At 45.6% G+C, this 17,395-nt stretch overlaps 1 protein-coding gene across 3 annotated transcripts in view; it reads right to left on the bottom strand.

Moving 5' to 3' along the window:
* Positions 1-16,104, bottom strand: part of msh3 (mutS homolog 3 (E. coli)) — a 31,530-nt gene extending 15,426 nt beyond the window's left edge. The window contains exons 1-18 of one of the 3 annotated variants that reach the window (XM_079729394.1): positions 15,835-16,104; positions 15,662-15,755; positions 15,207-15,511; positions 14,838-15,047; positions 14,477-14,593; positions 14,250-14,367; positions 13,676-13,797; positions 13,248-13,414; positions 8,481-8,590; positions 7,784-7,898; positions 7,329-7,413; positions 6,527-6,636; positions 5,548-5,680; positions 4,103-4,290; positions 1,494-1,662; positions 1,248-1,312; positions 586-702; positions 187-294 (exon numbers count right to left, since the gene is read on the bottom strand). In XM_079729394.1, coding sequence (XP_079585520.1) covers positions 187-294; positions 586-702; positions 1,248-1,312; positions 1,494-1,662; positions 4,103-4,290; positions 5,548-5,680; positions 6,527-6,636; positions 7,329-7,413; positions 7,784-7,898; positions 8,481-8,590; positions 13,248-13,414; positions 13,676-13,797; positions 14,250-14,367; positions 14,477-14,593; positions 14,838-15,047; positions 15,207-15,511; positions 15,662-15,755; positions 15,835-15,984 — 2,483 coding nt within the window. In that variant the 5' untranslated portion in view covers positions 15,985-16,104. The remainder of the gene's footprint in view (positions 1-186; positions 295-585; positions 703-1,247; positions 1,313-1,493; positions 1,663-4,102; positions 4,291-5,547; positions 5,681-6,526; positions 6,637-7,328; positions 7,414-7,783; positions 7,899-8,480; positions 8,591-13,247; positions 13,415-13,675; positions 13,798-14,249; positions 14,368-14,476; positions 14,594-14,837; positions 15,048-15,206; positions 15,512-15,661; positions 15,756-15,834) is intronic. The other 2 variants (XM_079729396.1, XM_079729395.1) reach the window with 2 other exon arrangements.
* Between the last annotated feature and the right edge of the window lie 1,291 nt (positions 16,105-17,395).

Genomic DNA, 17,395 nt, shown 5'->3' with positions numbered 1-17,395 from the left:
GTCGGGGGACACATTGGCGTTGAGGGTCAGGCAGAGCCAGACCACACTCCCCCACACAGGCTGTTTGTTATTGTTGAGGCTTGGGGCCAGGCATGTGCACACACACACAGCCTTTTCTGATTATTGTCGGAAAAATTGTGCACACACACACACAAATATTTTTTTGTCATTATGAAAGGAAATCACCTGCAATAATCCCCTTGTTTAGCCACCTCAGCCAATGAGAAAAGACAATCCATGGTTGCTAGGTGACTAATAGCTCTTTTCATGGTGTGATAGTGTTCGCCAAACTGACTAGAAAACAGAGAGGGAGAATGGAGAGAGAGAGCGGGGGAGAGCGGACAGCAAAAAGAGAGAGACGACAGAACAAAAAGAACAAAGTTAATGCTGAATGACATTTGGCTCACCATTTAATAAAAAGGCAGTGACCGAATTATTTGTATTTCTTAAAAAGTTGAACTCTGCATCCACATTACGCCCATTGAGACTCTAGCGTGCGACTGAAATGCTTGCACAACATTTGTATGAACTTGTGTGCGTGTACACGTGTGTGCGCGTGCACGTGTGTGTGCGTGCTGGTCCTACTGCAGGAAGTCGTTCCACGCCCTCTGACAGTCGAGAAGCAGCTGCTCCCGGAGCTGCTGCAGACTGCGGCAGCGCTCCACCAGGTAGGGAGAGTGGTACCTGCCCACCGCCTTGGTACTGGACACACACACACACACACACTGTTGTTATGGGCCTCATTCACCTAGCAGCCGTCTTGGTTCCATCTTGGTTCTAAACATTATGGCTGGGCGGGAGGAGCTGCATGCGGAAATCCGCATTCAGTTCCTATAGGAGATTCAATCCCTCTATTATATCTAGGAGGTTCACGAATATATTAACCCATTCAGATCCCCAAATTCTTAGATCAAATAAAATCAAATCTGTCCTCAAATCATTTTTGTTCAAGTGGACAAATATGACAGCCATACATGGTCGCAGTTACCTATTGGTAACAGTTACACACACATCTCACCAAATGCATAGCACAAAAATTACACAGTCCAACATTAAACGGTCCAACAATAACCCCCCATTTATGCATACCATGCTCTTGGCTTTGCTTTAAACTTCCGGTGTCATCATCTCATGTATTTGACAGGTAACAGACCAGGAATCATCCTTACAGACTAAGCACCCAGAGCCTCTACATATGTGTGTGTGTGTGTGTGTGATTGCATATTAATGAGTGTAAGCGTCCTCACCTGCTGACTTTGACCCATTCACGCGGAACAATGGCTGACATGGAGTTCTTCACCTCAATCAAAAACTGGAGGGGGAGGGGGTTGTCAGATGGCGAGGAAGAGGAGGAGGATGAAGACCGGGGGGGGGGGGGGGGGGGGGGGGGGAGAAGGTCAGAGTAAGACAGAAGAAGTGTTCATTTGACACACACACACACACACACACACACACACACACACACACACACACACACACACACACACAGCTACCTCCAGACCGGACACCGTGGTGTAGTCCAGCGCGGGGGTCCTCAGCACTGTCCGCACCACCTTGCGGTGGTCCCGGATCTCATCGAGGACGCTCTGGATCTCGGCCCGGCGCTCCCGCAGAGCTGGGAAGTCCGACAAGTCCGAGAACAGCTCCTTCTTATCCCCTGCCCTGAGAAGACACCGGACGAGGTTTGAGTACCGAACTCTTTACCTTTAATTAGGGCTGCTTGATTATGGAAAAAAATCATAGTCACGATTATTTTTGTCAATATTGAAATCACGATTATTCAAACAATAATTTTTGAGTTTGAAGACATGATGCAATTTTTCAGTATGTCTTTCCAAAAAAAACCTTTGTAACTGAGAACTTTGAAATTTCCCCTTAAAAAAATACACAAAATGTTAAAATAGACTATATCCAAATCGAAAATAATCTATAAATATGTATCCAGCTGTTTCTATAAGACATTTAAAGAAAAAAATAAATTGACCCCAAAAACATATGTATAATCGTTTCAAAACGATTATATTGATCGTTTTGATCGTTTGACGCAAAACTCAAAGTCGCAATCAAGATTAGATTAATCGCACAGCCCTATTTTTAACGTGACTGACCAAACTCGTCGGTACTACCGAGTTCCTTTAAATTTAATCCATCGGATTAAGTTGATACCTAAAAGGCAGAATTTGCATCTGGTGGGTAAGAGAGTATGCTACAGCGCACGCTAGAGAAAGAGAGAGAATGAGCGACCATGTCGTAACTTAGGCTCAAGAGGTACGTTCAACACTGTCAGTTCAACGGAGAGCCGAAAGCAGAAGCCAGAGTGGTTGTTGACACTTTTCCAAACTGGATGCAGACATCGGCGCAGAACACGACTGCTGGATCAGGAGAAAAAGTCTAGCCTGAGTAAACACATGGTCTAACACACAAGTCGAGGAATGGACCAAAATGAGGACTCGATAACTTCATCGACATCTTCAGGTGATTAATGAGCTAGGTGGATGTTGTGGTGGGTGAGAACGGGGCTTTTTTCACTGTCTTGGTTGACATAACTCAGCATTTTCTGGTCCGTCTGAAACCATAGCATTCAACCGATAGTACCTGAATTGCATATTATTTACGAGGAACTATTACAGTTAGGGGGAGAACGACACACACACACACACACACACACACACACACACACACACACACACACACACACACACACACACACACACACACACACACACCCCAACTTAAATCGCAGTTGGTTTCATTGTGAAATGCTTCATTCATTTTTCATTGTGAAATGCGTCATTCATTTTCAGATATTCTTTTATATCACAGGTGCGAATTCAGACCCTACACCCAACACATGATACACCTAGCACCACCACCACACTAGACGTCCAACAGCACTACCACCACACATCCACCATACTACACATCCACCAGCACTACCACCACACTACACGTCCACTAGCATCACCACCAGAACACAGCACATATCCACCAGCACCACACATCCACTAGCACCACCACCAGAACACACACCACACATCCACCAGCACCACACACCCACTAGCACCACCCCCAGAACACACACACCACACATCCACTAGCACCACCCCCTGAACACACACCACACATCCACCAGCACCACACATCCACTAGCACCACCCCCTGAACACACACCACACATCCACCAGCACCACCACCAGAACACACCCACCAGCACCACACATCCAGTAGCACCACCACCAGAACACACCCACCAGCACCACACATCCACTAGCACCACCACTAGAACACACACCACACATCCACCAGCACCACACACCCACTAGCACCACCCCCAGAACACACACCCACCAGAACCACACATCCACTAGCACCACCACCAGAACACACACCACACATCCACCAGCACCACCACCAGAACACACACCACAAACCAACTAGCACCACCACACATCCACTCAACAAAGCAACTGTTCCAACCTCTGAAAGCAGAGGTTGGTGGAAGAGTGTGTGTGTGTGTGTGTGTGTGTGTGTGTGTGTGTGTGTGTGTGTGTGTGTGTGTGTTTCAAATGACACAGTGTGATCGGACTTACTAATTGTACCCTGTGCACACACAATAGAGAGCCTTTGGGACCATTACTCTTTGCAGTATTTGACACGTTCAGCCTGGAATTATAAAGGGGGTTGAACGACCGTCGGGGTTCCACTTGTGTTCAGCAATCAAGTAGAAGCACAAGGCGCGAAGGCAAGGCGCACGGCCCAGTGTGGAGGGGAAGCACTAGGAGCAGCCACCATTATATCAACATAGTGGGATCCAGTCTGAGTTCATGTGGCGCCAAGTAAAACACTAAATATCTATTTTGCTTCTTCAAGTGAGAAAATGAGAGTAGCGTGTACAGCCCCGACAGCCAGTCTTTTAGGTTTATTACAGCATTGTCCATAATTAACCATGATGGAAAAAGAGAACAGTCTTGTCTCTAGCATATTATCAATATCTGCATTAGAAAGGATATCTGTATTTTGCTTATCAGAATTGTAAAGTGGTTGACATTGACCCTTTAAGTCTAGTATTTCGCACACCCACACCCACACACACGTTACTAACTTGGCAGCCTTTTCATTGAGCACTTTGAGGAAGTGATGAACAGGAGAGAGCAGGTCAGGGGTATCCAATAGGAGTGTCCGGAGCAGTGAGGAGCTGAGCTGTGATTGGATGGCTGGAATCAACGCCTTGAGCTCCAGCCCCAACCGGGAGAGACTGCTGCAGATAAGATAGAACTCCTGAGTGGAACACTGAGAAGCACACACACACACACACACACACACAAAGAGTTACTTGTTACAGCTGATAGATTGTTGTGAAGCAATTTTACATCTGTACTGTACAGAGAGATGGACGACGAAGACTAGAGAAAACGTATTTAAAACAAAGGAAGCAGGAATAACGCCTATGTATATTTCAAAGGATCTGCGCGTGAGTGAGGGAGTGAGTGAGTGTGTTTGAACCACTGAGACTGAACCCTGGGTCTCATATGTGCTCATTGTGGCACGCTCCGACAGAGCCTTGAAAAGGGGAAACCACATAGAGCATCGAAACACCCGATCGTATTAAAAAGGAACCGAAATGTAGAAATTACAATAAAAAAATGGAACACAAAAGCGTTTTCTCATTAATTTGTTGAATGAGAACCCTGAAACATTGTCATCAGTACCAATTTCTGATAGCCTTTGTGTACTCGGATATCTAAAAATAACATTTCTATGATGACATTGTCGAGCCCCATCAGGACAAGAGGTTGTTTAAATCGCTCAACTGAGTTATGGCCATCCACAATCCACATCCCACCGCTCCTTCTACGACCAACTATGGCCGGTATGTGTTCAGATAATGGCGGCCATAACTGGGAAACCCATCACGAGATACAATGCCTGATCTATCAACAATGTTATGGGTCAATCCATGAAGCGAAAACGGATTTTGTCTTGCTGATGTATCAGCGTAAGATAAGTCCTTTACTTGAACGCGTGACGGAAGGTTAATGGATGTCACGTTTTAATGGTGTAGCTGGAACCACATGAGGGGACACCAGCTCCCTGCTACCTCAGAGATGTCCTGCCTGGGCTTCTAACCCTTTTCATGGTCCCCAGCACAGAGGAACCATAACCATGGCCTGCTTTCCATTATGGGAATGGTGAAAACAATCACACTAAGCTTGATTTATTGAGTGTGGGAGTGTGTGTTGTTGTGTGCGTTGCCGTGTGTGCATGTGTGTGCCCGCATGTGGGTGAGCGAGTGAGATAGAAAGATACAGAGAGAATGTGTGAATGTGTGTATATGACCCATTGTAACTGCACATGTGTGTATCTGCACTACATTGTCAATGTAGTAGATGCAGGTTGGAAAACCTGTTCAGATCTTATGCTCGGTCACGAAAACGTAGCTTGTTCGTCAGCTGCTGAGCGGAAGGATTCACAGGAGACTGGCACAAGCCCACAATTCAACCATGGTGATGTAATGGGTGTGTCTGTCTGTGTTTCTGTGTGTTATACCTTAGTATGGTAGATACTACAGATTCCTCGCTCCAGGTCAGGAAGGTGTACCAGTAGGGACCTGATGGCGGCCAGGGCAGCGGAGTCGGACTGCAGGATCTCACAAACTGCATCCTGCCTGTCTGAGATGGAGCTGGTGAGGGAGGAAGGAGAGGGGAAAGAAAGGGAGGGAGGGAGGGAGGGAGGAAGGGAAGGGAAAAAATGAAATCAAGGAAAGTAATGATCTCGTTGAGTTTTTTCCTGCAGTAGTAGGATATCATTCCATCATTGGTGATGAATATATTTTTTATCCATTTAGAGTTTAGGGAAATATAGTTTCATTCTCAAACTTCAAGGGCAATGTGGTCAGATTGAGGAGGCAGATATGTGTTCCATTCAGTGAATGGAATCAGAACCATTTTAAAAAGCGAGACAATGTATTGAGCTATGATTATTTTATTTGAATAACAACACTTTTTAAAGCCTGAATGCATGTCCATCTGTGTGTATTTGTCGCATTGGGAATGCCGTTTTGGAATTAATGCTTCTGAGAATGATGTAATCTGGGTTTTAGCGATGTTGCAAAACACTATCTATATCTATCTGGAACAGGGCTCCATCCAGGATTATCACCCGCCAACAGCAGGGGGAGGGGCTGGAGAGGGTGTCATGGGTGCCATTCACTTTCCAACAGGCTATCTGTGTGTGTGTGTGTGTGTGTGTGTGTGTGTGTGTGTGTGTGTGTGTGTGTGTGTGTGTGTGTGTGTGTGTGTGTGTGTGTGTGTGTGTGTGTGCATGTGCGTTTGCGTAGATGGTATTATTATTAAGAGGGCACTGCTCCGGCTCAGGTGAACAACACAACACAAAAAGAGAGATATCCCCTGCAGGGCCCGGTGCAGCCACTATGGGATGGCGGCGTAAGACTCTGCGTTCCTCCCTTTCCCCGGGGGCCCTATTAGAGCGGCCCAACTGGGGCCACTGGGGGGGCCCAGCCACTCACCGCAGGTCGGTTAAGGGCTGGCTCACCCATCTCCTCAGGAGTCGGCGGCCGAAAGCCGTGCTGGTATGGTCCAGCACCCACAGCAGGCTGCCTCTCAGACCGCCGTCCGTCTGACACACACACACAAACACACATACACACACAGTAAAACAGGAAATTGTAGGTTGAAGGTTAGTCATACACAGACACTTACACATGACACACGCAGACACACGTAGAGACAAACACACAACATGAAAAATAGAAACAAATAAGAGGTCAAGTGCCGGGCATTTGTATTTCTTCATATCAAACACACACGCAGGCCCGCACGCACACATGCCTGCCGTCCAGCGGTTTGTTTTTTTTGCCATGACCCAAGGAAAACCAAGCTGCTTTTGCTAATGTCACCGTGAATAACGCACAGGATCGTTATCCTGATGTGGTGTTCAACAAGAAAAAAATACAGAAGAGTAAGGGATTGCAAAGCCGTTGGTGACGCAGCCACGCAGCACATGTGCAGCCAGGCAGCTGTTAGCACGGGGAGAGGTGGGGTGTCGGGGAGGTGGCCTGCCGAGAGGGACCATTTCAGCAGAGCAGGCGGGAGGGTGGAAGGGGGCTGACTGTACTAGGCACATACTGTTCACTGCGTCAAAGAGATTACAACGTGTCAGTCAGTCAATATGTCTGTGTGTGTGTGTGTGTGTGTGTGTGTGTGTGTGTGTGTGTGTGTGTGTGTGTGTGTGTGTGTGTGTGTGTGTGTGTGTGTGTGTGTGTGTGTGTGTGTGTGTGTGTGTGTGTGTGTGTGTGTGTGTGTGTGTACCTGGTTACTGAAGATCTCCAGGTTCCTGAGTGTGGTGGCGCTGAGCACCAGACCCTGGGACTCCGTGGAGAGGCAGCGGAAGGAGCTATGGGGGAGGGGCACACGGCTCAAACATTACTGGGCCGACCACAGGAGAACCAGCAGCCATACAGTTTGATTGGAATGTGACAACAATGCAGGCATTCTGGGTCCGTCCAGCGTACAGCGGATGTTTAAGTGTGCTGTATATATCCTTGTACGTAGGGTTTTTTTTGTATGCGTTTGTGTCTGTGTTTTTCTGTAAACATTATCTGTGTGTTTATATATACAGTACAAATCGATGAGTGTGTGTGTGTGTGTGTGTGTGTGTGTGTGCTTATATATAAGGTCTATATCCGTGCGTGTTTGTAAAAACAGAATACATCTGTGCGTGTGAGTGTGTGTGTGTGTGCTTGTGTGTGCGTCCGTGCTGGTACCTATCATTCAGCAGAACCCTCTCCAGGTTGAATTCCCGGAGGTACTGAATGAGAGGGCCAAGGCAGCAGATCACCTGGCTTTCTAACGACGCAACACTGGACAGGGAGCGGGAACCTGGGGCAAGACACACACACACGCGCACGCACACGCACATACACACAAAAACACCATGACTCACAGACATCAAGACAACAACATCCAATATTTCAGTCTAATGGCCTTATTGATAAACTATTAACCAAGACAAAGATATATAAATACACCCCCGCAGAACCATTTGCCAAACAAAAACAACACAAATATTGCTCCTTATCTGGCACCAGCAGGCTTATCCAAATTACTTCAAGGATAGGTTGTGCTAACTATTCATTTACCCCAACCATCTCCATCCATGATGTTGTCTTTAGGCTAAAACACCCACTGGGGTTTGGACTGCAACACTATTTTTGTTTGGACTACAAGCCAAATTTCTGAATTAACTGGCTTTTTGTGGTCGTTTGTCTTTCAAAACCACTGGAATGTGTACGGAGTGTATTTTAAATATCTTATAATGAACAACATAATTAACCACAACTTGACGAGTGTTGTTGTCAACCTATGTAGCTTATTTTTGTTTGGTTTCATTTAAATGTTTTGTTGTTTGTGTTGCAGTTAATGTCACAAAATGCACGTGTTTAACAGAACACACCCACACACCTGTGTCCGGGGAGTTACAGTAGAACTCTGTAACAGTGTTCATTGCAGATGGGAATTCAAACTCTGCAGATTCCTTCTTCTGGATCTGGATGCGATCATCTGCCTGGGTACTGGCCATGGTGAATGGACAGGAGGGAGAGAGAAGAGACAGAAGTGTCAACCACCGACAGCTCAAAGCAATATTCGGAAGGACCACTGCAGAGTTTTCATGACTGCCTGGTTGGCACAGTTGAGGCTTTGACCATGACACTTCAAAAACTAAAGACAAAATCGTAACATTGTTTAGCGTCTTTCATTGCCTTTGCGGAAAGAGGTTGGGGATAGAGATGGGCGATATGGCCTAAAATCCATATTGCGATATACATTGCAGCCTCTTGCGATAACGATATATATCACGATATAAAATCATAAAATAACCGTTTCAGAACAGGTTACATAGACCCTAAGGAAAGCCAAACTGCTAAATGTATTTAAAAAAAAGAGAAATATAGTATGTCATTTCGAGAACATTTATTGTGAAACACTGTAATCATACAACATAATGTTGCAGATAAATAAAATTAGTATTGGGTTTCTTTCCTTTAGTGCAAACCATTCTAAAAGGCACTACACTTAGTTTAAGTCCTTGGTTCTTAAATGCCACCCAAGATGCAGAGAACAGGAAAAACGGGTGTCTTTCTAGATAAGGAACAGACACTGTAGGCCTACTGACAATTAGGGATGGGCATGATTAATTGATGATCGATCATTGATTGTTAAGATTTTTGTCGATTATGTGATATTTTTAACCATCATAAGGAGGTTGACCCAGCCGGAGAGGTGGTCTCGGAGACGTTGCTCAACATGGAGCAAAGAGGAGACGGAACGTCTTTTGGATATTTGGGTCCGATATCCAAAAGACATTCCGTCTCCTCTTTGCTCCATGTTGAGCCACCACCCGACGGTCCGACAAAAGCAAGTAAAAAGTATGCTGGAAAACATAACTTAAAAATGCCGATGCATTTAACACATTCCGAGTCAGGATGAGGGAGAAGGAGTTGGACCAGTCCGCAGATCAATGTATATCACGCTGGATATCCATGATTGTTTACTTTCACCGGTGCTTCCCCCCCTTTTTCTTTAACGCTTTACAACGCCCCAGACCTTTTTGTCCAATGATTTAACCCATTCAGACCGGATCACGCATCTGTGCGTGTTTACCTTTAAGACCGGATTGCGCATCAATGCGTGTTTATCATTAACCCATTTGTACCGGCTGCGCGGAGCAACATTGTATCTACTAGATACAATGTTGCGCCGCACAGCAGCCGGTACAAATGGGTTAACGTTCTTTGCACACATGCAGGTTTGTTGACGAATTCTGGCACTGTTGCGAAAATTGCAATGTGAAAAGGAATTGCACCAAACCAAGAATTAAACATTGTATTTTGCGTCATCAACATGCATTATCGCGATAGAATTAAAATCTCTATCGTAAGCCATTTTTGTATCGTTTATATCGTATATCGTTTATATCGCGCATTACTAGTTGGGGAGTATGTTTCCAATGCCCTTTGGTGGATACATGCATCTGATCGCATTGATAGGCAATCTCTCGCCGGGCACAAACACATGCTGACAGACACACACACTGCAGTTGCAGTATGTGTTCACTTGCACAGTGCTGCTGATTTCAAGGACTCCACTGCTTTGTGCGCTCGGTTGTTGCCAGGGCAACCGAGGCAAACACGTGGCTTCGAATGGAGTGCTCAAGAAATATCTTTCTTATGTTTCCCAGAAATGTACAAATACACACACAGTAAGTGTACAAAAACACACACACACACACACACACACACACACAAACACACACACATCCATTCACTAAAAGTAGACTCTTACAGGACTGAGAACAGACCTTGTCCTCAGGGGAGTGATACATATGCAATACATATGGAGCAATATACGGCTGTGTATCAAAACATCAGTCCTTCAAACAGGCATTGAGAGCAAAAGATGTGGTTGGAAAAGGGACATCTGTAGATGTTGATACAGGTGACAGGGTTTCTCTGCTGAAGCCCTGGTGGATATAGTGGCTACAGGGTCCTCTTTAGGATGCGTACGGTTATTGGAAGTATCAAATTGTTTACCCACCCACACTCGGGTTGGGCTACAAACACTGAGGCATGTCTGTGAAGACATTTTTTCAGAGCCTCACATTTCTGTCCACAATCCAAAGACCCGGCCTTCTAAATCTGCCTCTGTTGGGTCGTTGCTTTCATAGTGCCGTTTTTCATGACCTGCTTTACGAAAAAGTGTCACGGATCTTTTCCCCGGTGAGCACTGTGATCAATAGAAGAGGACATGGCTTAAGGAAAAGGGCGGTGCTATGACTGTCGGGTCGGAGGTCAATGCTCGAGAGACATTCGGATAAGTGAGTAAGGGTGGTTGCTAATCCCTGAGCGCGACCACCAAAATCAATAGGCTGTGATCTGCTGCCTCTGCCCTCTCGCTCAGTAGCTAGTATGATTTCAACCTGGAGAGGGTTCTGATGGGCACAATAACTGATGCAAGAAAGGAAATATCTACACATGGGTACACACAGACACAAACTAAAAACACACCATTATTCATGCGTGCGCAATAAAAACACATGAAGGGCTCTTCAAATTAAATCTCAAATCTCGCAATTGAATATCAGAAGACAGAAACATCCACTGGGCGGTAGGGCCCCTTGCACGTAGCTCTCGCCTCATCAGATGAGAGGAACTGAACCTGGACAAAGAAGAAACACCACCGCTGACGGTGTCCAGACATCGCCACCCACACCGCCTCGCCTTCCACGACCGCGCGCCTCACACACAGTTCTCCGATGTCGACCCGTGTCCGGTCTGGAGCTGGGGACGAGTTGAAGAACGCACCCCGCCGCGCCTAGATACCAGCCTGCTCCCGGGAACTCATTACCCGCAGCTCCAGAGATACACACGACCGCCGTTGCCATGGGTGGGGGCAGGGGCGCGGGGGGGAGGGAGGGATGGGGCCGCCTCGACGGGGCGCCCGGGGGAACCATGGGAGGCGAGTCACTGCCGAGGTCCCGGGAGACACACAACGCCCCATGTCGCCGTTCACCTGGGGGCCGCTCGCTACACAGAGGTGCCCCGGCCTGGTGATAAACACCCGGAGAGTCGGTGCCGCTTTCTCGTCTTTGCGACTCTGATGGTTCCTTATTTTTTCGTCCTTTCGGTGTTGCTTCACTTTTTAAGGCCTGTTTTATCGCTTTTACAAATAAGCAGATTACGATTTGAGAGTTGCCCCATTGCCGAACAAGGCCTTGTGCGCAACACTGTTGCTGTTCAAAAGAAACGAAACAAAGCATAGTGTGTCTGTGTGTGTCAGTGTGCCTGTGTGACTAAACGGAACAAACTGTGTGTGTGCATCTGTGCGCATATATGTGTATGTGAGTGTGTGATTAATTAAGAGACAGTCTTGTCTCTGCTGCACACCAGGCTGGCGAGTGGACCTGTTCAAACAGGATAATTGGCCTGGTCATTACTCTGCCCGTCTCTAACACCTAACTCAATCGGACCGACGGCGGAAACAATGGAAGACTGGAGAGAACCAAAGAGCAAGTCAGAGGAAGGTGGAGAGGGGGGAGAGAGAGGGGGGAGAGATAAGGAAGGGAAGGAAGATGGAGATGGGGCCAATTGCACAACAATCAAATGATTTAGACTATAGAGAGAAAAACGAATCTAATAAAATAGTATAAATGAATAGCAATCGCAAAAGACTCAAGAAAAGCATCAAAGCAGAGGCAGACTAGAGTGGAATGTTATTCATTCATGTATTCATCCAGCCTTCCATCCACCAATCCGTCATCAATCACTCCATCTGTGTGAAGTCTTCTCCGCCCACCCTTGCCGTCATTTCCTTCTGCCAGACGAAAGTAATCTCACCGGAGTGAATGTGCCAGGTGCAGGATGTCAGCGCTGTGCGGGAGAATGACGGCAGAACGGGGAAGCAACAGGCTACGGGAAAAAATACATAACCACGGCTGACAAGCCCCAGCACCTCATTCAGCCCACAAACCACGCGCTGACATAGGGTTGTCAGGCGGAAAGAGGAATGTACGAGTGGAGAAATGTTCTTTAATATGTTCCTTTTTGACTATGCTGTGTGGCTGTGCAGGTCTTTTTTTTTAAGGTTCTTCTTTGTGTTGCTCAGCCATTAATATGAACGAGACCGCGGCTGCATCCATTCAGACAAGGTCTGGATTTACCACATACAGAAAACTAAATGAAAATCGTACACTGCAAATTCAGTCGAATGGCACTCGCACTGTTACTCGCATTCTGTGTGTGCATGCGGGCGTTGGCCAGGATAAATTCTTGCCCACACATCATACATTTTTGTAAATGCTGATTAGACTTCGACTTTACACTAAACCCCGGACACAATCCCACAACAAGAGTCTCTAGATATACATACACACAAACAGTGTGATTTAGATCATTTTTGTCCAGTATTTTAACTCACATTAGTAACATGACCCAATAAATTGGTACAAACTGCCCCTTAGTAGTCAATTAAGGAATTACAATGGATTTCATAGACAACAAAGACATTGAGGAATATAAATGATCATAAATTAATGACAAGTGTTTGATTTGGAATGGAATGTTCCAGTATCTATTTGTATAGTCCAGAGTTTCATGTACAGAAAACAAAGGTTTTGCAGTCTGCAATAATTTCCTTATGTTCCTTCGTTAAGTAATCCTAAAAACAATTTACCTGGTGTTGGCGATGCAATGCAAAAGCCTGTGTGTGTGTTCTGAAAGGTCAGAGGGCACCAGGATCTCCACAGGGTTGATCTTCAAGATACGTCCCTCCAGCTCAGAGCGAGAGTGATTGTCAGTGAAACTGTCCAATAGAACGTCCCCTGTGCTGGGCTGCACTGCCTAAGTGTACACAGAAATGCAGTCAAGGAAATATGTACACACAGGCACAAACACACACACAAATATATGTAGGTGTGACATCTCCAGGTAATATGCACAATAGTTATCAGTTATAACCATTATTGTCTATGTGTTAAAGGGGGCAGTAAAAGATTATTTAGAAATAACACCGGAAAATAATGCCAAAAACACAAATCATCTATTGGTTCTTGTTATAACACATTGCTGCAGTAAATAGGCAGAGGAACACCTCTGACTCACCACAAGGCCGATGGTGACCTGCCTGGCCTTCTGGTCCCAGCTCTCACTGATACACAGCAGGAAGCTGTCCGGGGGTTTGGACCCCTGGTCGTCCTCTCCAAGGCTACACAGCGGGTTGACGTCTGAAGAGAGGAGCACGGTTAAAGGGGAGCCGTCCTGATTTCCAATGTATTAAAGAGTGAGTAGCTTCATACGTGTTGTGATGGAATTCACGGTCTACGACATTAACACAGTTGCATTTGTCCATAGATGCTCACGTTACAGATTTTGGGGTATTGTACCCAAAAAAGACGATGATTGTGCAGACTGCGAATTTCTTACACATAATGCGTTTAATGCAATGCTTCCTTATATTAGAAAACAGGGAGCGTGGCACTTCCCCTCTAGGGAAAGGATGCTTTACACTGAGAAAGAAGTGTCAGCCACACATCTATAAAAGACGAACTACAGGAAGTACGAAAATACAAACATGGTAACAAGCTTGGTACACAAGTTACCAGTACGGTGCATACAGAAATATACATCAATAGAGACATAGATGAAAAACCAGCATGATGAATCCCAATCCATATACCTTCGCCCACTAGCGTAGACTTAGTGTAGAGCGCGCTGAGTTGTCGCGTGAACAGAGCGTTCTTGTTGGCTCCCGAGGCTTTGATGGCAGACGTCTCCATCTGCTTCACCACGCCCACCTACACACGAGGAAACAGCACCACCCGGGCAGCTCACTGATGAGACAGCAACTCAAGAGCGGGACGGTTCACAGACACTCCGCGGAGAAGGAAAGAGCTGAGGCCTCACCTTGTGCCCCTGGGAGACCAGGCGCCGCACGTGGACGAACAGCCGGTGGGTGGGGACGCTGCACGTCATGAAGTTGTGGTCCAGGTGGCAGAAGATGTTTAGCTCCTTTGCGGCGATCTGCACAAACGCACAAAATGGGAGACCGAGGCTTTTTGGATGCACTGCGAGTGTTGGTGTCCAGCGAAAGTGGATGTACAGTACATACTGGTTTCCCAAGACTTGCTGAAGTGAGGCATGTTGCTCAAGGTTATATGTTATGATTGCTATTTTGTTTAAGATAACAAATTTCCTTATACATTTCTATTTTCTGCAATTATTTTACTAAATATGTATATATAAACAATGGCACTATAACACTCACCTCTGCATCCTCTCCGAAGAATCTGTACTTGTATCCACACTCGACGGCCAGTAAGGCGTCTTCATGTTGCTGTTTGAGCTGGATGACCTGCTGCTCCAGGGGAGTGAACACACTCTTGGAGCGCCTGCAGGGGACGCTAGAGTCCTGGGCCGGACTCAAACCTGGAACCCTTCCTCCTCCTGTCTTGGCAAACTGATTAAGATTCATCCCCTGTTCAGGATGTCAAATGTGTGCATTTTAGACAAGACAGATTCTAGCTAGAGCCGAAAAAGAAATTACACCCATCAATTATGATGACGGCAGGATTAATGGGTCTGAATAAAGATTATACAATATTTTACTCAAAACTACAGTGTTTACTACAAGCACCTGTGTTTTCTGAGACACAACTGAATGCTCCTCCTGCACAGCGTCCTCTTCTTGATGTTCATCCTCCCTCTCTTGTTTGGGCTTCTTGGTGTTGTTGTGATGCTCTTTTAAGCCACAAGGAGGCAGCATGGCTCCCTTTCCTTGGTCACAGATTTGAACGACACCCCCCCCAGACTGCTTCTGATCCACCTCCACCCTCCAAGCGCCACCTCTGTTGAGTTCAGCCGGGCAGGAGAAGGACTGCAGCCTCTCCACCGTGGCGGCGCTTAAGCCTTCGGCTCCACGGATTGGGGTTGTCTCAGTTACTACAGAAAACAAACAACAATACAATACAACAATTACATTCTTACATCTAGTTATCTGAAACCATGCAATAACAGAAATCATGGAAAATGTCCATTGAACAAAAACCGCCGCTTCTTGGAAACCAACACACACTGAAACCCACCACACACCTTCATCACCGCCCACTTCCCCGTGCCTTTGGAAAGACAGACGAGCACGTTTGACTGGCAACCCAGAATCGTCTTCATCTGTTTGTCTCTGCTTCTAGGGGGAAAGTCAGACATAGAGATGTCATATCGGTCTCCCTAGTGTGTATCGTCTCTACAATCGAAACAAGCCTCACCTTGGCCCTGGAATGCTGCAGCTGTGTGTGTTGTTGTGTTTTTTTGCCAGATGGGATGCTGCCATTAGCTGAACTCTTGCTATTCAGACCGCTGAAGTAACTGCTTATGGAGCTCTGGGTACTGCATGACTTTTTGAGCGATTTCGGCATGCTGATAAGAATGATCAAGTCCTTTTCTTTTATTTAATATCACATGCAATGTGTTGCATAGCATACTAGAAGCTGAACAAGCTAAACATAACCACCAGAGTTTTGAAAAGGAGAATTACCCACGGAGAGGCGCACACATTCTGAGGTCACGTTGGCGCGTAAATGACGTAGGAGCATGGTTTTCGCTGTATTTTCCAGAGCAGCACTTTGGGGGGTTATTCAGCTTTATATCTTACTAGCCACCCACCCATAGAAAGACAAAAATTGCTCTTATCATTTATGTTTTATTTTTAAGGTGGTTTTAAGGTGAGTCTGCTTTTCTTTTGTAGTATTTCGCAACGTGCGGCTGAACACCGTGAATTTAGTTGTTTTACTAAATCGGTCTCATGTATCACACATATTTTGATTGTAATGTGTAATTAATTGATTGTAAATAAATATTTGAAAAGAAAATAGTACTCATTTTCGATATTGTAGCGCCGGGGGGCGGGGCTACAGCTGGTGTCTATTCCCATATTCCCATCATGTTTGGTGTGTGTGTTCCGGGTCGGAGCAATAACATACTATGTATACATTGAAACATTTATGGAAAATGCATTAATTCTATAAATAGCTCCATGTCAAATCAATAACATATATAAATTGACCAGGTTTAGCAGGCCTACATGTTTGTACTAAAGGTAGACATTTACAAGTTACTAAAATTACTATTGCCATGTAAATGCTTATCGATGGGTATTTCAGGTATGGAGACCTCAGTGATGTCCAGACATCTCCGTATGCTGTTCAGCGGGCATGGTTGCATGTAGCTATTGCACTGCTTCAGTGTTAAAACAGTGTCGGCAAACAATGCATGAAAGCCGTGCCATCAAAATAGTTTGTTAGTGAAAATCCATGCACATACTATGATCTCAGTCACGTTAGGTGATAAGTCTGTGTGGGTTACGTACAATAAAGCAAGGTTACGTTTTATGTTGTTAAGCATAACCATTTATTACACTTTATTTTTTTATTTTAGCATAGCCATATGGGCAGTCTTCCAGAAAATATCTCATACTTTAGCGTCTATTTAACTTAAATAATAGGGAGGTATTTGCTACACATGTAAACATGTATATGTTAACGGTATGTATACCTTAAACCAATTGGACAGACATTCCGTTTTTTTAGAGAATTGTTGTGATTATATTTATATCTATTTTTAAGAAAATGCATTTATTTTTTTCAAGAGCTCCCATGTCAAATCAATAACAGATATTAATGGACAAATGTGACCATCTGATGTCTGTGGATCAAGAGGGTCTGTGGATCACCCGGGGGGTCTGGGGTCTGGGGTCTGAAAAACTGCAAAATAGCACTAGGGAACTTTTGCGCCAGAACACGCCTCCTCCTTTCGCCGAACCGCCCCTTG

This window comes from Pollachius pollachius, assembly GCF_949987615.1.
Source record: "Pollachius pollachius genome assembly, chromosome: 1".
NCBI classification, from domain to species: domain Eukaryota; kingdom Metazoa; phylum Chordata; class Actinopteri; order Gadiformes; family Gadidae; genus Pollachius; species Pollachius pollachius.
This window is presented reverse-complemented; position numbering and strand designations above follow the sequence as displayed.